General features: G+C 40.9%; 1 protein-coding gene and 1 long non-coding RNA gene across 3 annotated transcripts; one reads left to right on the top strand and one right to left on the bottom strand.

Moving 5' to 3' along the window:
- Nucleotides 1-367: 367 nt before the first annotated feature.
- Nucleotides 368-19,497, bottom strand: lima1a (LIM domain and actin binding 1a). 2 transcript variants are annotated; one of them, XM_063895001.1, is made up of 11 exons: nt 19,241-19,497; nt 17,002-17,194; nt 15,376-15,421; nt 11,881-12,294; nt 5,613-5,679; nt 4,126-4,220; nt 3,706-3,771; nt 3,521-3,572; nt 2,607-2,668; nt 2,269-2,402; nt 368-2,036 (listed from the first exon to the last, which is right to left on the bottom strand). In XM_063895001.1, the coding sequence occupies exons 2-11, from the start codon at nt 17,124-17,126 to the stop codon at nt 1,052-1,054; spliced, it is 2,046 nt and encodes a 681-aa protein (XP_063751071.1). In that variant the 5' UTR covers nt 17,127-17,194; nt 19,241-19,497; the 3' UTR covers nt 368-1,051. The 2 variants fall into 2 exon arrangements, with proteins under 2 accessions (XP_063751071.1, XP_063751079.1); XM_063895009.1 differs by lacking the exon at nt 19,241-19,497 and adding an exon at nt 17,432-17,575.
- A 79-nt stretch (nt 19,498-19,576) lies between these two features.
- On the top strand, nt 19,577-22,297 carry LOC134871971 (uncharacterized). Its single transcript, XR_010166764.1, has 3 exons — nt 19,577-19,627; nt 20,773-20,946; nt 21,621-22,297. It is a non-coding gene; the product is annotated as an uncharacterized LOC134871971 (long non-coding RNA).
- Nucleotides 22,298-26,133: the final 3,836 nt, after the last annotated feature.

The following is a 26,133-nucleotide window of genomic DNA, read 5'->3' as shown; positions in this document are numbered from 1 at the left end:
TCAGTCCTCAGATGATTAATCTTAAGGATTGGATCCTCTGACATACTCCAGCTCCAACAGCAGGTCAACTTTTTGGTTTATGCAACACCTTTTACAACCATTCCTCTGATTGGTTTAGCTGGCCGGCTCAGTCGTGATTGGTCAACCGCTTACAGACGTCCCGCCAGCACAATGTGTTGGAGCACTAGCCAATAGAAGCACAAGTGTTACATAATGAAGAGCCCCTTTAACATCTAACGCTGTGTTCAGGTCAAGTGGGCATTATTAGTTTCAAACTTCTAAATGTCAAATCAGCTTTTACATTGTATTTGAAAGTCCTCCCTTCCCCCCCCCCCAGTTAAAACAGGAACAACAACTCAAGACGAAACATTTTGTATATAACAATTTATTTAAACAGTAGTAATCTAGGTTATTTGGTCCCCTGGTTTAAAAAACAAAACAAAAAAACAGAACATTATTCAGATCCAGTTATAACTCTTGAATTGTAAAACAAAAAAGTAACAAGGTGTTTTTTGAATTTAACATGTACATAAAGAATAGAAAAGAAAGTGGCAAAGATGTTTTCTTCACAGGAATTGCCAAACCAAACGACTTGTTTTGGAAAAATGGTAACAGATCAAAGTGCTGGGCTTTTCTAAAACACACAGTGGCATCTTTTGGATTTATTATTAAAAGTGAGTCCGTTAAGAAGCTACATTAGCTGTAACAATCCTACATCATAGTATAACGGGATAATACCATTGTTTCATGAAACAGCAGTTTCAGTCCAGAGGTACTTAATGAAAACAGAAGATTACACATAACCTTTGGACATAAAAACATTCATTACATGGGGCTTGAGTTGAAATATTTTACATTAAAAAGCAAATGATGTCAGAGCGACATGGTCTTGTAAAAAAGTTATGGTAGGAATGGCTTTAAAGGTTTCAAAAAGAGGCACAAAGTTCAGTAGAGTTCACACAGCGACGCTCTTTTAGGAAGAGAAGAAAACGTCTAAAAAAGAAGAAGCAGGAAAGTCCTCAGAGTGTCAACTGTTGTCATCCTGATCATTTTATACATCCTCCGCCTCCTCTTCCTCCTCGTAGTATCGGTTTCTTTTGATCATATCCTCCACCGTCAGCCCCTCCTCTTCCTCCTCCTGCCGCTGTTGCTGGACCTCCTCCTTATCCTCCACCTCCTCGCTGTCCCAGAACCCGACATCCTGAGAGGAGCGACTGGCCTCCACCTCGCCTTCAGGAGACGAGATCATCTCCTCCTGTTTCTGAGGCGGCATCTCCTCCCCCATCACATCCTCCTCCTCCATCTTCTCCTCTTCCTCAGGTTCTTCTTCCGGGGTGTCTTCCTCTTCTCTGGTGAAATTCTGCTCTTGCATTTGTTCAGCCTCCTGCTCCTCCTCTTCTTCCCCTGAGCTGGTGAGCGCCTCCTCAGTTGGGGAATGCAGCTCCATGCTTGCAGGTTCAGGACTCCGATCTCCGTTGTCTGCAGGAGGAGGACTCTGCTCCCTCACCTCTGGAGTTTGTCCTGCCAGAGTGAAGGGCATGCTGCGCTCCTTCAGAGAGGAGGTGCGGCGCAGACAAGGGGCCTCTTTAGGCTGCTCAGGAAGGGAATCCTCCTCTGGGGGCCACTTTGCTTTGACGGACTTCCCTGGGGAGCCCTCCTCTGTGGCGGCTCCACTGCGGCCGCTCGACTCCTCCTGCTCCGTACGAGGAGGCCAGGAGATCTTCAGCCGACGGGTTTCGGTGGGTCTGTCGGACTTCTCTGCCGCTCCCTGCCCGAGAGCCTCCATAGTGGCGGTCAGCACGTTGACTTTAGCCAACGGGGAGTCCTCCACGCTGGGGTGCTCCTCGTCCGACACCGGGCTTGGGGTCTTGGGTTTGGGCTGAGGCGAGGTCTCCGCACTGTCCACTTTGCTCTCCCACAGCTCCTTGTGGGGGCGGTGGCCGAAGCCCTCGTCGTAGTTGCCTTTGGCCTTGAAGAGCTGGGAGAAGTGCGGCTTGCAGTAGACGTTGTTGTGCAGCGAGGCGTAGTTCAACAAACTAACCAGGAGGGGGAAGATTGAAAAGGAGACACGATAAGATACAAAAAGCTGCTATGACCATCATCAAGCAATAGATTCGTTTGTGTATTTTTTGTATTGCTTTGAGGACAGCAAATTCATTTTACTTACAAATAAGCCAAAGTCATTTAAAAAGGGTCTGTACTGTCCATCAGTTGAATAATACTAGCTCCGTCTCTTTCAGAAACAGTCACCGTGTGTGTGGTCCTAACCTGAGTTTGGTGCTGCAGTGTGAGCAGCGGAAGCAGGAGCTGTGGTAAACGTGCTGATTGGCCACGAGTCTCTCCAGAGGATACACCGTCTTCAGGCACGTCACACACGTCTCCCTCACAGGCAGCCGGAAGTTCTACACACACACAAACAGTAAGTTCATTCATTCATAACGTTACATCACATTTATCTGACTTACAAAAAGTCTTCTCAATCATGAGGATGCACATTCAGAACAGTAGAAATCCTGCAGGTACATTATTAGCTTTAAAGAATTGAAACCATTTAACAGTGATAGTATTTTTTCTGTCACAAAAGGTGGTTTCCTGGGAGGACTCACTTTGGGGGTCTTGGGCTGAGAGGAGTCTTTCTGACTGGATACAGGAGTGCCGTTGGTGGAGCCTGTTGGGAAGTAAATGACGTCTTGTAACCACTAGATGGAGCTGATTTCATGTTTCATACAAGTATAGATTACACACACAATTACATGCGTAGTACACTTATAATTAGATATGCAGCGCCACCTTTGACTGTTTTTAGGCCATTGGAAAGAAAATCCTATATTAAAGAGGTATGATGCAGTGCTGCAAACATGTGATGCTACATTTCTAATAAATGAACAGCTAACTTTTTTTTTTAAACACATGACTGAGGTTTTGGCTTTATGCAGATTTTTGCTAATTTCTCTGCTAAAAACATCAATTTATTGGGAGGATTGCAGCTTTTGAGGAAATCCTATTGAAAAAGACCCTACATTGGACTTGTTTTTGCTTTCTTTATCATTTCCTCCTTTGTTTTTGTTCAGCTACACTTGAACAACATTTTCGTCATAATATTGAAACTGCTTCCCTGGCAGTGGATAGTTTTCCTCTGTGAAAAGTTATACTGAATGAGCTTTATCCAACTTACATTTTTTAATTAAACTTAATATAGTAGAATAATTTCTGCAATTGTGCCTGACCATTATATTTTAAATAATACTTGTTTTTGTGTCTCATACCCCCTGCAGGACTCCAAAGTACTCATGACCTCATTTGAAAAACACTATAGTTGTTAAATGAATTATAAATAACTCAGATTTCTGAAAAACTTTTAAAAACTGGATTCTTTGTATTAATCTACTTCAGACGCTTGAAATCCAATAACCCGCAGAAACATCTGCTCTAATGACGGACAGATTGCCAAGTTCTCATTAGGAGAAAATTCCTATGATCTGAGGTCATATGAAGACATTAGGAAAGGAAAGTGAATTACCGTTGCCCTCGGAGGTAAAACCTTTCCTGCCGTTTGCGTCACCCTCAAAACTCTGCAACAAGAAAGAGAAATTCATTTAAAGAGAGCAAACACATGTTTCAATGTGACAGGAAGTACAGATAAACCGTGCATTGAAACATCAATACAAATGATTTATAATCATATTATTAAGTAAGTCTCCTCACCATGTCCAGAGAGCACGGAGGAACGTTCTCCTTCTGCTTTCCACAGAAACTGTCCAGCTGATCACCCTGAGGGAAAATGAATAATACATTAATTAAAATATAAAACTGAACAAAGCTCCGAATTAATATAAACTTTTTTTAATATAATAGTTAATAAATACATTTAAAAAAGGCAATTATATCAAAATAAGGCTATAAAAATCAGTGGACTGTCCCTTTAACAAATCAGTAAGCATTTAAACAGTAAACATCTTTATCGCTATTTTTTTTGGCGGAATGTAAACTTTTATTTTTGTACTTTAAGTATTATATGCTGATCCTTTTACCTAACTGGGAGAACAGAGTATTAATATGAAACATTTCTCCAGGAAAGATAACTAAATGCATTTTGTTTTGGTTTTGATTGACATCAGTACTCACACTGACTGAGGTGGGCGTGACTTCCTGTTTGGAGATGGCCGCTTGATAAAGAGCCATCCGGTCTCGGAGAGGAGTGGACTCTGCAAGACTTCCATCTGATAGAAAGAACACAATACTGACAAGGTAAAACTAATGCCGATGATTCAAACTTCATCAACAAACAATCACAGAGCAAAACTAAATCTGATGTGTTATATAATCACATTTTACCTCGTTTGAAGCGGATCTTCTAAAACTGGTTAGAAACACTTGATGGATTCTGAGGCACAGTCAGGAGATACAGGGTCCCACGTTTTTATATGCTAAGACTAAAGCCCTCTTTGTGCACTAGGCAAAACTAAAATTAAATAGAGCGTTAAATCCCAGATCAAATGCGAGTTAAAGGGTCTTCATTGATTGTGATGCTACATTAAATGCTTGTTTCCTTGTCTTAAACGTGTATTACACACATTCATGTTGAAAATGGAGCTAGCATGAGGCTGTAAAAATGTCAGGCTTGATCCGAAACTAAAGTATTCTCTTACTGAAGACAATACGTTCCTGTTCAGGATCTATATTTCCACCCATCCCGGCTCAGATGGTTAGTCATGCAGGCTGTGCACAGGAACATGAGGTCAGGAGTGGTGTGCAGGGGAACAGGGGGAGGGGGGGGGGTCTGCCTGACTTCCTGTGCTCTCTGGAGCTGAGCGGAGTTTCTGCAGCGCTCACTTCTGGGAAGGATGTAATCCATCCCGAGGAAGGCGGGACGACAGCGTGTTTTTGTGAAGTGACTGAGAGGCCGAACAATGCTGGATGTGCAGATGAAGGCTCGAGAATGTGAGACCAATCAGGGATGTTTATGACTTTGACGGAAACTACATCCATAAGCAGCTAAAAGCTAAATATTTATGTTAACAGAAGATAATTAGAGCATTACCACAGTACTGCTGTTCTAAAGAGAATTTCCTTTCAATTTCTCTTTTTGATTTTCTGGCCCACAATCTCACTGTTCCGGTTTCATCTTGTTTATAGGTAGCCATTTTGAACTCCATTAGTTGTTTTAGCATGTTTCAGCTCATTACATTTGGTTTTACAGCTATAATTCCCTCATGACTCAATGCGTTGTTTTTGGGCAAACCAGGACGCCATTTTCAGTGAAAATGCTCTAAAACTCACTGTGCACAACCTGCTCAGCAGCAAACTGACCTGGTGAACATAATGGGGCATTTGGCAGCTAAAGAGATACACATCATTGAAGGAGAAAGCAGAGACCCAAAAACATATTAAACTTACATTCGTCGGATGGACACCAACAGCTCCAAATTAATTATATTTAATTAAACAGGCCTAATGTAAAAGTTATTGAAATAACGGGCGCAAAAGCGGCCTTATAAAGAGTCCTTTATTGATCCTCAGGTTGATTTGATTGTTGCAGCATGTTTCCGGTTTGAAGCTGGAAAGGGATATTTTTTGCATGTTTCCCAAAATTATTTGGTCAGAATGCGTACCTCCTAGTAGCTGGTCCATGTTGGCAGTGTTACCGAGGCTTCCTCTTCTCGGTTGGTCTCTGGACCCCTGCAGAACGAAACAAACGAGAAGCAAACATACAAACAGAGTCAGACAAAAAATATGTAAAAATAAGTCAATGGGACAAAAAAACAGCTCCAATGCATCCTGCATGACCTTCACACACACACAGATACACACACACACACACAAAGTGCCAGCTCACATGTCTCTGCCGGTAGTGCAGACCAGCTGAAAGAAACCCTGCTCATCAAGAAGATCAAAGAGGAAGAGAGAAGTGTGTGTGTGTGTGTGTGTGTGTACACACACGATCAAACCACTTTAATCCCCTTATGAGCTCAAAGAGACGGAGCCTCAGACAGACGCCGTCTGTCAACAACAGCAAGAAACAAACTGATCATTTATCTGTCGTTGTTCAGACCCTACATACACCTGAAATCTCTACAAGATGCTGGATTAAAATAAAGGCTGCAAGCTTGTGAGATCCCTTCCAAAAACAATAGGAGCTGTATTCTATTACAAAAAAAGGAATGCATTTTGTTGACGTTAAATTCAAGTCTCAACATCTTAGACGTGTAACTCCTCCTCCGACAGCCGAGCCAACATGAGGGCGCACATCGTACAGTAGAGATTACACAATAAGTCAAATGACGCTTCTACTCATTTAGCCTTCAGGCTGTGAGCAACAACACCTGCTCAATAGAGTCACCACCAAAATGTACAAAAGGTGAACAGTTTTAACCCTGTTGTGATTACACCAGACTCGGTGCCAGAAGACACAATGTACTCGTTCAGGAGTAAACGGTATACTTTTAAAATCGTACTTTAATAAAACTGTTATAATTAAGGTGTGCTAAATATATCAATAGTTCTATTCTGCAAACTCACACACTAATACTTAGAAGGGTATACATTAGCTATAGACTAGTAGCATAGAGAGCTCTTAGAGTCATTTTAAAGCACTTAAATGTACATATTTTACAACTGCATTAACTTAGAGTTTTCCTAATTGTTACTGCGTATTATAGTAATTAAAAAGGAAGACCACAAGTGTTAACAGTCTCCAAATAACACTAACAATATCAATGAAATGTTAACTTGAAGTAATTAATGCACATATTTTTTGTGTAGTTGATCTGGTAAGTTTAAGTGCATAACTTTATTTTCCACACTGTTTAGTGCTCTGTTATTTTATGTTTTGTCTACACACCCGCGCTTCCCTCTGCGTCCTGACAGGCTCAGAGTCTGCAGGCTGCAGCAGGTCAGAGTTGTGAAATCTTTCACCAGAGAAGAGAAAGCAAATGTAGAAGTGAATACTGGAAACAGCACGTAAGGTTCAGACAAGTTAATGCGCATCAGTTATGTAATGGAAAAAAGAACCATGGAAAAAAAAAAGTTGCCCCATGAATGACAAATATGAAAAACACCTCTAGTGAGAAACAACAGCCAGCTGAAGCCAAAAACAAGGTTTTGAGACCAGAGGGAACTAAACTTGCAGAAAAAAAGTTAGAGTTGATGAATTGACCACAAACATGTAGTCAATTCATCCACTAATGAAGGGGCCCTTTTATTCTTAGGTTCCTATTTGTATTTTGTGCCTCTATTGTGACATGACCCATCACATACACTGTGTTGAGGCGCTAACCAATAGAAGCATGAGTGTTACATAGTGAGGTCACTGTTACTGAAATAACCAAAGGCTTTGCAGACCATTGCAAAAGAGCCCTATAATATGAATACATCGATTAGCACAGCTTTAACCCCGGAACTTAACTTTATCAGGATAATATAATAAACCAGACTATAACAAATGAAGTAATCTGAGACTGAGGGATGAGAGACATACAAGCACGCAATCATTAATAATAAATATAAGTATGAACACACTCAGAGTTCCTGGCTCCAGAGAACAGAGTCACATCCTGACAAAAGAAACATCGTCATCATAGGACTGGATCATTCCCCGAGGGGGGATTATCTTGCTCGGACCGGAGGTGCAGTTTTTAAGATTAGGGGTGCTGGTTTGCATGCATGTGTGTGTACTTGAGGAGGGGGTGTAAACATATGTGCGAGGGGAGGGGGATGTAAACAAGCAGCCGGACCATGCGAGTCCCAGGAGGCTGGATCAGCGGGCTAGACAAAGAATCTCCTGCTAATCCTGATACCATTAAAGCTCCCTTACAGACTGACTTGCAGTAATAACCCCACCCGGTTCCTGAACCCACCACACAAAATTCAAAGACAATAGGATGTTCTTACAATAAGCAAAACAAAGACAGAAGTACCAAAATAACAAATTAAACCCTTTAAAACAATAATAGTATTGATTAAAGTTAGCAGACACAGTTCCAAAGCAGCCATTGATTAAGTTAGCTCATAAAGAGGCTTTTAAAGGCTGCTCTCAGTGCAGGCACTCCAGCAGCCGCGCCGCTAAAAGGCCTCTTTCAGCTGCAGAGAAAACATACTAACATACTAATCCAAGTCAACAAAAACAGAGGGGAAAACTCAAAGTACACAGTGTGTCTGTAATGAAGCCAGGCGCCTGTGCAGAAGCTAAACAAAGAAAAAAATAAACCTGGTATTTAAAGTGAATGGAAACACCATAGCTACCTCTGGTGAAGGAGACCGGAGAGAAAAGGGGGATGAAAGAGTCGGCAGAGAGGCGGGAGGCGAGGCCGGTTTGGACGGATCGTATGACTGGAGCCGGCAGCAGAGAGGAGGCACAGAAAGGCTTACAGCGGGGGAGACTGAGATGGTTTTAGGGGAGGAGGGGACAGAGACTGGGTGGGACCAGGAGAGGCGACAGGGAGCAGGTGTTCCGGGGGGGGGGGGGGCTGGGAGAGGGGTGTGTCCGGATAAATTAAAAAAAGGTGGGGACAGTGACAGGAGGGGAGGCAAAGTGTGCCATAGAGGGTGGGTGCGCGTGCACTTGTTTTTTTAACGGTGTCACGGCCCCCAGCTTCACAATAAAGCGACGGGGGGTCTGGGTGGAGTCATTTTTGGAGGAGCAGCTGGTGCAGGAGGGGTGACAGTGGGAGGAAAGAGGGAGGGGAATTTGGGAGGCCGCGTGTAGGAGGAAGGGGTGGGTATACTAGGAAAGCAGGCTGAGGGGTCAATTAATTTCAGAGCGCCTCATGACTTCATGCTTTGCTCGCCCCGAGGAGGGGAGTTAGAGGGGAGGGGGGGTCTATGAAGATACTGGTTGGGGGGAGATAATGAAAAGAGTGTACAGCCATGCTAGCAGCTCTCTGAGGCTGCAGCTAAATGCTAGCCTTAGAAATAGAGTTTGTTTCTGTATCCCAATATCACAAATGATCTTCACGGAGGGGCTTTACACAATACGGCCCCCTCTGTGTGTCCCTTTCCAGCATCAAATGGTAAACACCATGCTAACATACAAAGGTTTTGAAGGCTTTGTGTTCCCTGTTCATCCTTATAATTTAACTTGTTAGCATTTGCTAATTAGCATTGAACTCAAAGTAAAGCTGATGGGAATTAAGACCTCAACATAAAAATCTTGTTTAACCCGCACGTTTGGGCAGTATTTTTGATTTGCTAGAAAATGGTGAAAAAAAAGGTTGTAGGTTAGACTAAATCAACCACACAACAAGAGCAATGTGAAACTACAGTCAGTGAAGGCATGTAGATGTTAACCTTCAAGAAAAGCAAGCTGCCAAAGCCATATACAATTTGTAAAATCCACTTCAGGATCCTGATTGGGTAAAAACATACCAGACAGTTTTGTCCTATTGCTAATTCTGAGAGTTTTTACTAGCCTAAGTTTAAACTTCGGACGGACATCAGGGAAATTAGTCATAAAAACATCCCTCATAAGCCAATGTATTGGAAACATTTCTAAAAATGTTGTTCCTATGATGGATCAGTTATTACAATTAATCCTCAGGGTATTGTAAGCCGGTCGTTGAGACATTTTACTCAGAACAGATGTGGACCAAATGGTGGCACTACCGAGAAAGTCACCAAAAATAAATAGGATTCATCCTCCGGGGAACATGAATGTTGGATGAAATTTTCCACAAATAGAGATTTGTGCAGACAATAAGCAGCCCCCCCAAAAAAATAATCACGGTGTAGGACGGAGGGATGAAAAAAAAAAGGGGGAATGGAAGTAGGACCAAAAAGAGCGGAAAAGTGGACACTATTAATGATTAATGAGGTGGGACGTTGGGGGAGGAGAGCTTTGATGGCCTGAGGGGGAGACGGTCTGAAGATCAGCTGTCTGCAGTCATGAGCCGCTACATTACATCATCTGCCCCGAGAATAAGAGTTCAACAAAGAGAGGAAGAAGGCCGAGCCCCAGCCATACAGTGGACGCTATTGTGAAGGAACTGAAGATCTAGTATTACGGTTTGAGGATTCCCCTAAAACAATCCCTCCTTTGGAAAGGCAAATATGCATTTAAAGACTCTCCAGCTCCCCAGAGCGCCCCTTGATCTCACTTTTTAAAATTCTAACATACTGAAGAAGGTCAGTGTTGTAGTGAAAGAAGTGAAAAAACAAAGACTTTTTCCCCCTTTTTTCAAATTCTGACCACACTGTTTTTCATCAATAGCCACTCCTTTGTTGGTACTGGGTCCCTGGAAACCTTTAAAAGTTATCTTAACTTTATGGTCTGGTGAGTTGATGTGTTATTGCTGAAGTAATCAATTGAACATCCAAAATATGTATTGATTTCATAGCTGAAAATAGTGACAAATTCAAAATGTACTTAAGTTTGAGAACCATTTTTAGATGTGATGATTGACAAGACATCTCTCTTATGGCTGTACAGTAAACACCACGCTCTGTCTTGTAAACAGAGGAAACAGCTAGCCTAGCTCCCAGTAAAACTATGACTTATCATTTTTACACTTGGGCTTTAGTACAGGGTAAACAAACTTAATGCTAGGCTATATGTTAACGAGTTTCATGTAGATTAGCCTATGTTAGTTTTGCCTGAAAGCGTATCGGACCCTTCTAGGTAAAGACTTTTACAGCCTTTGTGCTAAGCTAAACTAAGCTAAGCTAACCGGGTGTGGCTGTAGCTTTGCTGTACATGAGGTGTATTTATTTTGGGGCTCAGAGCAATGAACCATAACATTGCAGGTCTTGGTCTTTTTGCAAAGAAACATCCTTAATAATGTTTATGATTGCTGATGGGTGAGGTTCGGGTTTGTTTGCCTGACAGATAATACTGGAAAATAAAACTAAATATTTTGGAGGAATGGACGAGCAGAAATTCTTTAGGAGTGTTTGTTAGCCCGGGAAGTTGGCTCCGAGTTACAGGAGGAGATGTCTGCTCTGCTGCTTGTATCAAAAAAGCATCCGGCGGGAAAGTAAAGTGAAAGAGAGAAAGAGTGTGGTTCTCCTGTCTCTTTTGTCCTCACCCCTTCAGTGGAGAAAAACCCTTGAAGGATATCAGTTTTAAGCTGTTTGTAAAAACCAAATAAATGAACCGATTGTTTCAAAAACAGTCAAGAGCTACGAGGAACCGCAAAGTTGAGTGATCATTTTGTGTGGCTTCTTCACTAGCGATCACGTGACCCACTTTACATGAAAGCTTGACCATAGCAGCCTTATTTAACCGTGTCGTCATATTTTCTGTTCACTGATGTACAGTAGAGTTCAGAGGACATAACATAAGGTCCTCAGTTAAACACACTGAGCAGTATGCCTCTTAACGCCTCATAAGGGCCTGTAATGTTCTCTTCCTGTTGTAAATGGATGCTCTGTGTTGCGGAAACACAGCGTGGCCGTTGTTAGCGCGTCACACCTCCAGCACTTCACATTTTTACACGCCTCAGGCCAATGCATGACTGGACGTTAAATACCACGACTTCTATGCTCCAGAAATAGCAATTAGCTGCCTCGCGGTGCATGAAGCGCCGGCCACTGATGCTTGCTGAGAAGACGTAAAAAGTCAGCTGAATGTGTGTGTGTGTGTGTGTAGATGATAGTGTTGTGAGGCTGCACCATGTGACTATCAGCATGATAGCACTGGAGGGGTCTGATCCCTTTGTGCCAAGACCGCCAGACTCTTTTATACACCATTATGATTCGAGATGAAACTAATAAAAGTTTCACGCTCTTCAGTTACGTATTTTTTACTTTTGTTTTGAAATTTCAAGTCCAAACCCCAACCACAATACTCCCTAGGCGCTGTATAGATGCCCACTATCCCCAATACTAGGATGGGTGAAGTATTTATTCCTTAAATTCACTGTGTGACAATTAAATCTGAATCCTCACCTTGTCGCTCAGGTGCTCTCCCTTCTCAAACATCATCTTGAGGCTGTTGAGGGGGACGCTGGGCTTCTCACATTCGGGTACCTCAGCTGCCGCCACTCCCTCCTGCTCCTCAGACTCTCTGCTGGGCTTCTCCTCCATGATCAGATCCCCGGGAAGAGCCGACTGCAGCTGGTTGGAGCTGGACTCACAGTGAAGCTGCGTCTCCTGGTCGCTGTTCTGGTCCTGTGAGGGTGCGGCGGTGCTCAGGGTGTCGGCGTGGTTCCAGGTGTGCGTTGTGGGTGCAGGTTTGGGGGTCTGAGGGTTGCAGGCCTGAGGTTGGGCTCTTAGGCTGGATGACTGCTGTTGTGATTCCCAGCGTTTCTTTAAAAGACTCAGATTCCCGCTGCGCAGTGTGGAGGGAAGAGGTTCTGTGACCTGCAGATGAAAGAAACACTCAGCTGTTATTTACACTCAGACAATTCAATCCATTACCCTAAATGCCTTTTAACCCTGGCTCCAAAGATGAAAGGTGGCATTGTCCCCAAATCTCAAGAAAAGAGAAAAACAACATGGTATTAGTTTATCATTTCTGTCTCGAGTCTGTGGCTCTCTGCTCCAGTCCCACTGAGCACTACTAAAGACATACATCTTTTGAGTAAAAACAAACTACTCAAACAGGAGGAAATAGTGCATTAGTTCAGGACTATTTTCAGCGGCGGATTAATCTTCGTTTGGTGCTTTAATGAACATTTGGGGCAGATGTTCGAGGCATGTGGTAATTAAAATAAACAGTGTGTGTGGGTTCCTGATAAGAGACAAACAGAGGAATCCTTCTAAAATCAGGCTTTAGATATACAGGAAAAAGTTCAAAGGATCATTTGTCAAAAAACATTCCAATATACTAGGAAAAGTCTCAATGTACTTGCTTACTAGCCAATAGCTCTATGAAACATAAATTCACATTTAATTAGCTAGAAGCATAAAAAGGTTTAGGAGAAATGACACAATTGACTTTCAAAATAGTTGCAAATTAGTTTCTGTCAATTGAAAATGGGCAGCGACACAAAAAAAAGGCAAACATGTCGCGTTTTATTGTGCGAGTCAATGAAAAGATCAAACAAAGATGAACAATGTTGATCACAATATCCCTGACCCTCAGGGCGAGGTCTTCAAATGATCACTTTGTCCGACCCACAATCCTAAACCACAGATATGTTCAATTAACTTTTATGTGGTTTATTAAAATAGTTACGATTGCTTAACAGCAGTAGTCTATTGCAGATGTGCAGTACATGAGCATGCAAGAAGTTTGGATAAATGATTTCAACAGAGCAGTGGAAAGATAAACTTCCAGCAACACAAACAGTCACATACCAACATGTTAAATTGGATGACTCACTATTTCTGTGAAAGCTTTGTCAGAGAGGAAAAACACACTGAGGGATGCAAGCTGCCCTCAAAAAGTAGTTTAAGTTTGTTCAATGGATTCTATCAGAGTCGAACTGATGCAACCTGATCCTCCCACTTCTAAATGAAGCTTAAGACACACACGTAAAACTTTGTCAGCAAATCATGCAGGCAAACACTTTCACCTTTTCAAAGAAAGGAACAAAAGACAAAGAGCTGCTCAGCATGCGAGTCTATAAACCTGAAGCTGCTGGAACAAAAAGCTGGAAAACTTCAGGAAAAAACAAAGGAAGTAAAAACCTGAGCGAGACGCTGAAGACACGGCTGTCCGGTTGGGGTTGTCTGTTTAAAATCAGTGTGTGTGTGTAGGTAGGTGTGTGTGTGTGTGGGCTGCCCAGCTACAAGCTGTCCCAGATGTGAGCGCCTTGAGAAGTGATCATAGCAGCAAGAAGTAACCGGCCCCCCCCCCACCCCCTCCTGCAACAGGGGGGAAGGAAACAGAGAGGGAGTGAAGGGGACGAGGGGCGGGCAGGAGGGAGGAGAGAAAATCAGAACCAGAGACAGTGGGTGAGGGAAGGAGGGAAAATAAGTTCAGGAAATGAGAGAAAGGGTAAAAATGGGGCGTGTCCGCCGGAACAAAAAACACTGATAAAAAGTCAAACCTGGATAAATACTAATCTCCTGATAAGACTCCGGTGTCTGTTATAGAAATGGATTTGATAGCAACACCTTTCCTGGCTTATTTTCCTCTCATATTTTACTGCTGATTATAATTTTCCTTATTTTCTGAACGCCAGGAAAAGCAATTGTTTACAGGAGCAACAAACCAAAAACCCATTTTAACAAAAAGGTAACATTTCTGCATGATGAGAGGCATCAACCCTGCAGAAAAGACGTTTTGTCTCCCCCCTCTGACGGTAGGTAAAATTACACACACTGTCGTCATCGCGTTTACCTGCAGCTGACCTGAGCCCAGAGCACAGCCTTATAAGGCAAAGATCAAACCGTCTGAAGGACCAGTGGTGAAAAGACACCAAGTACATTTACTCAAGTACAATTTTGAGGTACTGTACTTAATCATTTACCGTTTATACTCCATTAGATTGAGAATGTTGTACTTTTAACGCCGCTACAACTGCCTGAAAGTAACCAATTGCTTCAAGTTAACAAAAAGAACATGAGCTTGTAAAGTATGGCGCTTTGCTATTAAACTAAAGCCTGTTCATACAAGTGTTTTGCAGCCGATTGACGTTCTGAGGTTGGAATGTGATGCAATTGCAAAAACATGCCATAATAATAATAATAAAAGTTGTGATTTCCGTTTCTAAAACAGCAACAGGAGAGCGTGCGAGGAGTGTGTCCGAGCCCTGAATGTGCACACCCCTACAATCATGAGGAAAACTTCACACCAGGTAAAAAAGATACCAGTGTGAATACAGATGTTGGGTGTGAAGAGAACGACACAACTGTTGATAAAGCAGCTGAAATTATATCCACATATACCAGACACGTTGCTTCAATCATTAGTGTACAATTTACCTTTCCAAAAGTGACATATTGAAGTGTTTTGTTAAGATAATGAATATGCTTTTAGGTCAAATGTATGCAGGTATTCCTTTACACTAACAGATCATCTATGAATTTCCCCCACAGGGATTAATAAAAAAAAAGGTCAATTTTATCCTGAACACACTTTTCAAAATGAAATTACAGAGGCTTTTTAGACAATGTCCAAGCACATTTTCTATGAGATCATTTTCCCTTTGTTGTCAATAAGCCTCATTTCCCCTACAAACCTGCATGACTTCAGGAGAAGGACCTCAAACCGTTTAAAAACTTCTTGCATTTTTGTCTTAAAATTCTGGAAACTTTCATATATCCTCACACATCATATATTTTGTTACGTTGTATCCTTTCTGTATAGTGAGTCTTTATATACACTGCATTTACTTTATACCCTGAGTACATTTTGCTGATGCTGTACTCTATTGAACGAAGGACTTTTAGGTATCAGATTATTGTAATATTGATCATTTTACAAGAGTAAATCAATTGAATACTTTCATGTGAATTCAGAAATACTTCATATTAAATAAAACCGTTTCATACCGCTTTCTTCTTCTCTGCATTCCCCTCCTCTGCTGCCATCTGGTACCTGAGAAACAGGAAGCGGAAGAGGTAGATGTAGAGAACATTTATTGTCGAATCATCACCACCATCTGCTGAACCAACACACCCAGAAAACTAACATGAAGTATCATCGCTCCGCAAACATTACAGCATATCCTGCATTACAAACGGAAAATATTTGACCCCCTTTGAGTGACACAGAGCAGGAAAAGGAAGTGACAAGCGGATTCAATATGAAGGTTTCACTTCTGCTTCAAAACTATCGTAGTCATAATCATATTTTATCTGTAATTGTTTCATTTGAAAAGTGAGACCTGAAGTGAAAAACGTTACAAATATTAGACGGACAAAACGTCTAAAAAAGGTTCATTTCTCTTCCTGATCGAGTTATTTATTGGGTGACTCCATCTGCATTGCATTGGATGAGCTGGGACTACAAAACATGTTCAATATAACAGTATCTTTTGGGAGTACCGTACAAAATTAGGCATTTTACAGATGTGGATCAGTGACAAATGTCCCGATTTCTTGCCGTTTCTAAATGGTATTCCACATGTAAACAACTGGACCATTTCTTTACACACATTGAGAAAATACTGTATCCATCAGTCTTTAACAAGTTGTCCTTATAGGTTTTGGATGTGGGCCACCATATAGTTCTTTGATAAGATTTGGAAACTTATTTCTCGTTCAAATGTGTCTAAAAATACCCTTTACAGTAACAAAAGACAAATCAGGAAAAGTGAAATCATTGGACAAAAAAAGTTTTGAAAGTTACAACACTTCGATGACAGTCTGTTAATAACTTCCTGTTCCTATGATGCCGCGGCCCAGTGGCTACAAGCGCTTTTATTGCAGTCTTACTTCAACATCTTGTGGTTTTATAGACATTTTATTCTCAAATGGTGCAACAGTTAAAAAACCTAATTTCCACACAGAATAAAAAAAGTGTTCTTATTCTAGATAAAATCTTTGTGCAACCATGCTTAATCACTGAGCAGCACTTATACAAAAACAGCCAACTCGTAATCCAACGCTGCCCATTTTCATTTTATAGCTTAGTTTAGCATGTACTATAAACACGTGTGTTTACACATGACACTAAGGCTGCCCTTTGTTATTGTAGTGCCAGTTTAACATGCAACTCAAATTGTACGAGTGCATCATAGAGGGTCACTGCTCTGCCTTTCAGCTAAATGTTTTACCCCTGCCTGAATACAGTCAAGACCCCCTGCTGTAAAATGTAGGTTAAAAGCCCTAAAAACAGAGCAGTACTAACTCCTGGTGGTCAGAGGGAGAAAGTGTAGAGAGGAAACCTCTTCCTAACCTTTTCAGTTCACAAATAATTTACTTGATATGCCATTAAAGGAGGAAAAGCCTTGGATGATGGTGCTCTTATACAATCATCTGTTTAACAGCAAGTCTGTGAACCAGATTTGGCAGAGCTGATTGTGTTTCTTTCTAACAGAACAGAGGAAACTAAAAACAGCTGATTGGGGATAAAGTGATGTGAGGAAACTCTGTGACCTCATTTCCAAAGTGGCTGCTGGTGAATTATTAATGACCCTCATGGTCAAAGCCGGAGAGAGCTAAAGTTAGACTTACTTTGAGAAGCGTTCTGCGATGGCGTTCTTTTTCCCCCGGGCGGAGATGATGGACAGCTCCTTGGCGGTGACCCTCAGTGACTGGGACGCCCACTGTCTGCGGCTGAACTGAGCGGCGGAGGCCATCTTTGTTGTACGTCTGGTCGGAGCGATCAATCTGTCTCTGCAGTTTGCCAGGAACACGCGTCGTAATTCTGAGAGGACACGAAAAAACAAGTGATAAAACACATGAACTAGATGATTTCACTTCCTCCCCTGCAGAGTTAAGAGTGGAGACTCAGTTTAAGCTGAAAGAAACACCTTTCCTGTACATTTAAAGCTTGATCATACAAATAAATAATACAGTTTAATTGGAGGCTGCTTTCAGGACACCGAACAATGCATTATAGAAGTTCTTACACAGATAAAAACAAACAAGAAAAGAGCCTTACCACTTTTTTTCTTCACTCTTGTCTGTAGTTAAACATGCTTTAGATCAGATGTGCTAGTTAGGCCGCTAACTCAGCACAAATCCTCAGAAATCAATATTTTTTGCCACATATGACTGTTGCTCCAGCCTGCACCCAGTGTCTGAGTCAGAAAGTCAATAGAGCGCGTCACGCAGACATCGACCATCTGTTCCCTGTGCTCTAACTGAGCCTGCAGGGCGACTACCAGCAAGACAACTGACACCTTCCCTGCAGTACACAAAATGTACCCTCCTGTACACACACACACACACACACACCCCCCCCCCCTCCCTACCTGCTTCTACAACTTCAGCGGCTCGAGGCCGAGGGCATGCAGACACACGCGGCGGCCCATTCAGCTTGTAATAAATAACTGTCATCTGTGAGTTATACACGCTCCGGATGAATTAAACAATGAGGCCGATGAGCGGCTCGGTGACGGCACAGCCTCCGGGTCTCCATGTCACCCAGCAGGTGGACTATTGTGCGTTTTCCTGGCTCGTTAGTTTCTACAACACTGTTTCCTTTGTGTTGGAGTACTCCTCCATGACCGGGGTTGTTAAAATAACTGCACAAGAAACATTTATGATGGAGAATGTGACATTTCTGCATGAAATAACTGCTTTTAAACATGAAACCTAGATATTCAGGCAGGATTGTTTTATTTTGTAATATCATCCAATTAGAAAAATGCTATTCTTTTTTTTGTGATTTTAATCATCAGCATAAATGTCACTTCTTTAACTCAGTATTCATATTTTATTTACTTTTAAAGTCATTTAATACACTAATTTTCTTTAATGTATTGGTCTCTTATACTGTCCCATTTCGGGCCTGTCACTCACCTGTAGGGAAGGAGCTTTGCGTATAAATTGATTAAAGATAATTTTCAGCATCAATTAATCTGCTGAGTAGCTTTCAGTATGACCAACATGTTCTACAATTTAAAAGAGACTACAGATCAGCAGATTGTGCAAGAAGCCAAACCCATTAAATGTTTTTCACTTCTGTTGGAAATGTGGGCCACTCCCACAGCGTGTCATATGTGATTAGTTAAATTATGACACACTGTGGGATTTCCCCAATTAGGGTCTGCTGGCACAAGAATTTGGCCCCTTTTACTCCCAATCTTTGCCTCTAAAAGTCTAAATATGTTTTATGTTAATCACTTCTTTAATTAAAAGACATCAAATGTAAATGCCCTGATTCCAATTTGAAAAATAAGAGGAAAAAAACTAAATATTTTAAAAGGGGAATGACAGAAAAGGAGGAAACATATTTGAAAGCATGGCAACAGCAATTGTTTGAGAGTTTAGTTTGATAAAAGCCCTAAAACATTAAAACCGTTACTAATACAGTTTGTATTTATTGATATTCTGTCGACTAACTACTTTCTCAAATCACTTGAGCTCTAACTAAATGCCTATGCACTTCCGTCATCTCTCTTCCACACGGTCACAGTCGCATCACAAATTGTCTCCGAGATAACAAATGAAGGATGATAGTGACTCTGTCCAGAGAGCGGGTTAGGTCTCCTCTGTCACAAGGTTGAGATTACAAACAAAGCAGCATGTAAAAGTGATCATGCAAAGTTTTAAAAGTCATGTGTCAAAGGCAACAAAAGGACCACAGTGCCACAAAAAATAAGCCCTGAGGTTAAAAGAACACAATGAGTTGATATCATAGATGTATAATCTCAAACTTCAAAGAAACACATGGTAAGACAAAACAAGAGACATGAAATGTATCCACGTTAAAAAAAGGACGATGTATAAATTGAATAATGCCTACCTGTGACTCTCTCAGCTGTTTCTCCTCCCTGAAGTGTGTTGCAGACATCCGCTACTTGTGCATTTCCTTCTCTTTTTCCCTCCGCAGCAGCTGCCACCTTTTCTTTTGAGTAGACAGGGAAATAGGAGGAGTTCCCACCGCTCCCATTTAAGTCCTGCTGGCCAATGACAGGAGCAGCTTTCACCTCCACCTGGCAGGTAGGAGCTCGTCCAATCAGCAGCGTGAGCTCAGAGCAGCTGGAGGCATGTGAACAGAGCAGCCAACATGGCAGACAGGCAGCAGAGAGGAGGAGGAGGAGGAGGGGAGTACAAAGAGGGGGAGGGGGATCCCACTCTTGATTCCTGGAAGTTGAGTAAACTACAGACTGACTGCCTACTTTCTCACAAGGTCAGGACTTCAGAGGATGTGACTCATGCACAATGGTGGATGACTGCAATAAAAGAAAGGAAGGAAGGGGGGGTAGAGAAAGAAAATCAGATGCTTCTTGAGTGTACAATATGTCTGCATTTACATGTCTAAAAACAACTACTTATGCTGGATATTTTGTTGAGTTGTGTTCATCATCCCAAATATTTTCATACATTTACAAACCAATTTGTCCTTTTAACTAGGTGTTAACTCACGGAGCACATTTGTTTGTATTGTGATCGTCTGTCGGAGGCTTCATGCAGTTTAAAGCCATATCTTTACAATACACCTTTTAGATTTTGGTTTTTCTTTTACTTTCAGGGTGGAGGATTTAGGTCATATGACATGTGGGTCCTAGGTTGTCAGAAAAACAAGCTGAGCAGACGTCACTGCAGTCATTTATCTTTTGAGAAACACAGATGTTTACAGGGAAATTGCATAATTAAGGGTTTGAACTAGTTTTCAATATTATGTCCATATGTTTTGGAAGAGAAGAGACCTCATTGGATAATTTGGCTCCAGTTAAAAAGCTGAATTGTGAACATTGGAGGAACCCTAAGAGAAGCTTTTTTATTGTTGACACACTGACAGGCAGACAATTACACCTGGTGGTTGTTTAATATATACAAGTTTGGTAAAAAACATACCATCAAACCAGCGTCAAAACTTAAATCAAAATGAAATACAGCTAGGCCTATATGAGAGTAATTTGTGGTTATTGTACAACCCAGGTTTGTGCACCAAAATGCAGTTATAGTCAAACACAGCATAAGAGGAACAAAACAGCAACAAACATTATTTTATATTTTGATTAATCGATTAAAATAATTGATTTTGGTCTGTAAAACATTGAAAAAAGCCAAACTACAACCCGCAAAGTGACGTCTTCATTAACCTAACAGTCGAAAAAACCCAAATAATGAATGTTATGTAATTTAATAAAACAGATTCAGCAAAGTCGCACATATGGGAAGCCATAAATGATCAAAGAGAGACATTTTTGCCTGAAACTAACAAATCAATTATCAAATATGTGCAGGTTATTTGCTTTAAGCTAATAGTTCTGTACACAGTTGCCTTTCATACCTTTAAACAAATCCCCTTCTTTTCCATTTGTGTTTCAGGCGCTTACACGGACTCTTCAGCTCTGTTCGGCCGTGAGACTTCCTGCTCCATCAGCGTCACGTTAACAGTGGGTCGGTCTAATCCCAAACACATGACGGCTGTGGAGAAGGGCTCGCTCCATCTCACCTGAGAGATTCCTAACAACAGAACTCAGGATTCCTGAGACTTTCAAGGTAAAAGTAAAAGTCAGGGTCATAAATTCCACACACTCTGAGTTTGTTTGCATCTGGCTTTGCCTTATCATTACCTCTCCTGTCACACGTCACATCCTCCCTTGTTCTTAACCCTTGCTACTTATCCTCCTCACCTGGTTTCTCTACAGCCCCAAGAGTATCGGTTACTTTGAGTTGATAAGTGTAAAAGCGTCAAACCTTTTGTTACTTAAGATAAGCTTTATTAAAGGGAAATTCAGGTGTCAGAACGACAGCAGCAGTATTTCTTATTCTTGCAACTGTTTCAGGTCCTCTTTCTTTGTATGATTAGTATCTTGTATGTTGCGTTGTTTGAGGATCTTGGAAAGATCCTTTTCATTCCCAAAATTACAGTATGTTGTAGCTATTGTGCATTTGACAATAACGCCTTTTATTCTGTAATTTAACCTATGGCAATTTATAACTGGGAGGTGTAAATAGGTCAGTTTTCTTTCTCATACATTAGGACTGTAACAGGGGGATGAAAATGTATAGTTTAGAGATCTATACATTTGAAACAGTAGTCCATTACTCAGCAACTGTTGTGATGATCCTTTAATTGTGTGAGGTACTTTATATAACTTTTAGAGAAGCCTTTGTATTAATGAAACTGTGATTTTGTGGCATCCATGACTACTTTGTTTAGGCTACTCCAGAGACCAGCTGGACGTCTTACATAGTGATCAGAACAACAATTGTCCCGTCGGTCACTTCCAAATAAGTTGTGGCGCGACAGACCGGCACGCACTCTGAGAGAGGCCCGTGAAACGGAAATGAAGTGGATTATCGAGTTCACCACCGACTACATACAGTTTGTGTAGACTGCACTGTCCCTGCATTGACATTCAAATAACAAACCATGGGTGACCAAAGACATCAAGGCCACCGTGAATGCAAACAAGAGCGCTATTAGAGATGGTAATAGGGAGGAGGTGAGAACAAAACAAGGCGACCTGAAGGTTAATATCATGGAGGCTCGATGCACCAAGCAACATCAAAGAACTAGCAGCGAAGGACACCAATGTTGCCTCATGTTTCCTCAGTCTTGACCAAAAGTTTTGCAAATTGAACACACCACAGAGTTTACAGCCAATTACTATGGTATGCTAAGAAATAGGCCTATTGATGCTTCTCTCTCTCTCTCTCTCTCTCTCTCTCTCTCTCTCTCTCTCTCTCTCTCTCTCTCTCTCTCTCTCTCTCTCTCTCTCTCTCTAATAGAGAGTAAACTCAAAACTGGGAAATGTTGGAAGGCTGGTATGACAGAATAAGAAATGTGAAGGTCTTATCTTTGGCTTTGGGAAAATGTGGCTGACAATTTCACAATTTTCTCACAAAAAAAATGCTCCTGATTAATCAATAATAAAAGTAATCATCTGTTGCATCCATTCTATTTTTACAGACAATGGTAGAAGAAGTACTCAGATATTAAGAGTTTTTAAATAGTCTTTTACAGGATTGCAAAATGCAGAAAAACATTTATGTAGAAAACTTTCTACAGTGCATTATTGATCACTTATGCAAATGAATGGGAAAGGACCTGAATAAATTGGAAATATAGCGATTATCTGGACAGGCTTCAGACATAATGCATTCATTTGCCAATACAACACATTCATTTGTCAAATAGCAACTCGCCATGTGGTCTGATGGCTAAACTGTGATCCTATGTGCAAACTTAAAGTTGTGAGGGAATTCATGAAAGAAAGGCTTTAAGATCCAAACAACTTGGGAATACATTCAGTAAAACCTTTGTTAGCAGGCTACATCCAGCTACACCCCACATGGTTACAGCTAATGTTAGCTAGCAAAAACTAGCAGAAAGTGTCAACACATTATTACATATCTTTTGCTTTATGAAAATCCTGAAATGTCCTTAAAATAAACAGAATATATTCACTGCAGTTCTACAATAGTAACTTACATGGAAAGCACGCAGTCCCGTGCCTCAGACAGGGCAGGAGTGTTGGCAGCAGTGTGGGCTGCACATATGATCAGAGCATGCACTGTGCATGCAGAGGATTGTCATCCTCCTGAATTCCTATTTAATTGAATTAAAATGATCCGTAGATGTTATAGAAGAATGTGCTGGACATGGTTACAATTAAAATGGCATATTTTCACCATCACACGGTGTAAGACCTGGAAAAATGTCTCTTTAAATCATATTGGAATAGAGATTCAAAAATTCCCATGCTTAACTTCCCTTTGGCAAAATAATAGTACTCCGTCCTAAAGCATATTTAGAATGATTTACAGAATATTTTATTTATTTATTTGTTTATTCATATTGGATAGGAATTCTAAATGCAATAATGTTTACATCACTTTAAAGTTGCATCTGGTAGAAGTGGAGCTCATTTGGTCAAAAATGTTTCTTACTGACTGTCAAATTAAATGTAGTGAATTAAAAGTACAGCATTTCCTTCCAAAGTGTGGAGTAGAAGTATAAAATAACATAAATGGCAAGTACGCCTACCTAAACAATTGTACCCTACAGTATTAGAGTAAATAATCTTCCCACCAAAGATTACAGTGTACACAATTACACACAATACATCAAGCCCATGACCTCAATTATCCCATAATATGACCCAGTTACATGTGAGACAATGAGCTACACAAATACCAGTGCATGCAGGGACACGCTCACAGGTATGAAATCATCAGCACAGATCCCTCGCTGCGTCGTGACTCAGTGCGTCTGTAGGAAGGAGAAAGGATGAGCCCTCTGTCATGTTCACAGTCATCTGTTCAAGCAGACACCTGTTGCAATGCTCAGATAATCTGCTGATAGAGTAAAACAGAACATAAAGATTCAGACTGATATCTTCCTTTGCAGATCATTTTTTAAAGTTTCAAATCTTTCCAAATGTGCTTGTGTTTGTTGTGATGACAGCCGTCCCCAATTATTCAATATGGAGCAATCTTGGTTAAAATTCAACGAAAAGAAAAACGAAACACAATCAATGACTATTGCAATACCCTGTCCATGTTGCTAAATCTAAAGTTGAGGTATGTCGAAAAGGGGAATCCAGATTTTACACGTCCATATCAGATTATCCTGTACAGGAAGTAGAAATAAACTGTTGAACAAAAACTGACTTTAAGATGTTTCTGATGAAGGTCTCAGTGAGTTCATCTGGGTTATCCCGGCATTGACGTCAGGGTCTCACAAGAAGATATTGGTTGTTGTTTTTTAACAAATATTGACAAGGAGTCAATATGTCTCTGCCTCTATTGCAAATATATCCAACTCCAGCTTATCACCAAGAGAACCAAACTGTTCAAGCTGAGGTTCAAAATATGTATTAACTAGACCAGAGAGAGTGTAAGAATAACTGTCTTTAATTTCCTTTCTAGTTTCCTTTACAGGCGGATCATTGCATGAACACGAAGACAGGTTGTTTTCCAGACTGTGAGACAGGTACAGGTGAACTCTGACTCACCATCTTGTCTCGACAGGAAAGAGCTGAATTATGACCGCTCTTGTTAACACATGTTTCCTCTTCACACAATTACTTCATTTTTGCACAATTTATTGACATCATTGTTAATACTCACCTGGACTGCGACAGGTAATTTATCAGAACTCACGCACCTCAGACAGTTAGTATCCAGCTGACAGGAGGAGCTGTGATTAATAGCAGTGAATATATAATTGGACTGCAGGTGGGTGCACGTTAGAGCACCTGTACCTGACATTTGTTCATATTTTCTAGACAAATGTAACATTCATAAAATATAATTCTGCACATTTGCATTAATTATTTGAAATATATTCAAACACTTCACTTCGTTTATATTAAATGGTCATAATTTAGTATAACAGCAAAAGACACACCTTAATTTACAATATTCATACAGTAGCAGCTTGCTCTTAATGCAATATGGTCACTTTCTTATTAACAATATACGTTTTACTATCTTATCTGCTATTTCGTGTGCATACTTAACCATTGTTTATTTTTCCTCACATAACCTGCACTAACCACTGTTGTAATAATGTACATTTTAACAATAAGTAGTACAAATAAAGGATTTCTGATCTGAGCTGAATTTGCATATTCATGTCACTCCAGCAGGAGGCGCTGTGGCAACAAGATAAAGTTATATGACGCTGATGATGTAATGCTACCATTATGCCACTAGATGGCAGACGTAAGCTAATTTATATTTTGTGTGCATCTGTCTGTCTGTCTGTCTGTCTGTCTGTCTGTCTGTCTGTCTGTCTGTCTGTCTGTCTGTCTGTCTGTCTGTCTGTCTGTCTGTCTGTCTGTCTGTCTGTCTGTCTGTCTGTCTGTCTGTCTGTCCATCTATCTATGTTTGCTACACCTACAAATATACAGCTTCCCATTGCACAATGTATTTTCAGATTACACTATGAATGGCTTTTACTCCACACACCTGGTAACCTACATACCTATACGGATGTGTGTCCTGCAGCTGCACTTTTTACTACTATTACTTTATTACCACTATCATGAAACACTGCAGGCAATGTTTACACAAGCAGCGAGCATATAACAACATTTCAGAGAGACAATGAAAGAGAGATGCCTCTGTCTAAAAATAAATCCCTTTCAGTTTGTTGTCTAGGATATTGTGCATGCTTGCTCAGTCAATAGCTGTGTCCGGAATCAACTCTGCATCAGATTAGATTTATTCAATTAAACTTGGTCTGATGTTGTTATATCTTTCAAAACAAAACATTGAAAGTCTTTTCTTAGGACGTTTAGAAACGAGAAAAATACCCTCTTTTTATTTAACATTGGCAGATTAATCAACAATTAAATGAATCATTACTTGAAGCTCTTGTAACAGTAGGAACATGTTCATCAGTTGCACTAGAGGAAGTATGTTGTACATGTATGCATACATCAGATTAGACAGTAGTGAAGTTGTGTTTGGGTATGTGCATATATACTTTAGGTTGCCTTTCATGTAACTGTTTTTTCATGTTGTTTTTCTTTCACTGCAGGACATTCATAAGCAGAGGGTAAACAAGTGTTGCAGGGCTGCAGGAGATAGAAACACCATAAAGAAGGTCAGACGTATTTGTGGGACGAGTGGTTAACAAGTCTCAGATGTTTTCTCGCAGAAGGAATTTCACACATGTATGTGTAGGGGAATGCACAGCAGTCCTTACAATAGACTAAACTCCACAGAGGT

Source organism: Eleginops maclovinus, chromosome 1, assembly GCF_036324505.1.
Source record: "Eleginops maclovinus isolate JMC-PN-2008 ecotype Puerto Natales chromosome 1, JC_Emac_rtc_rv5, whole genome shotgun sequence".
Classification (NCBI taxonomy): Eukaryota; Metazoa; Chordata; class Actinopteri; order Perciformes; family Eleginopidae; genus Eleginops; species Eleginops maclovinus.
Note: the sequence above shows the minus strand (reverse complement) of the source record. Positions and strands in the feature narration are given on the sequence as shown.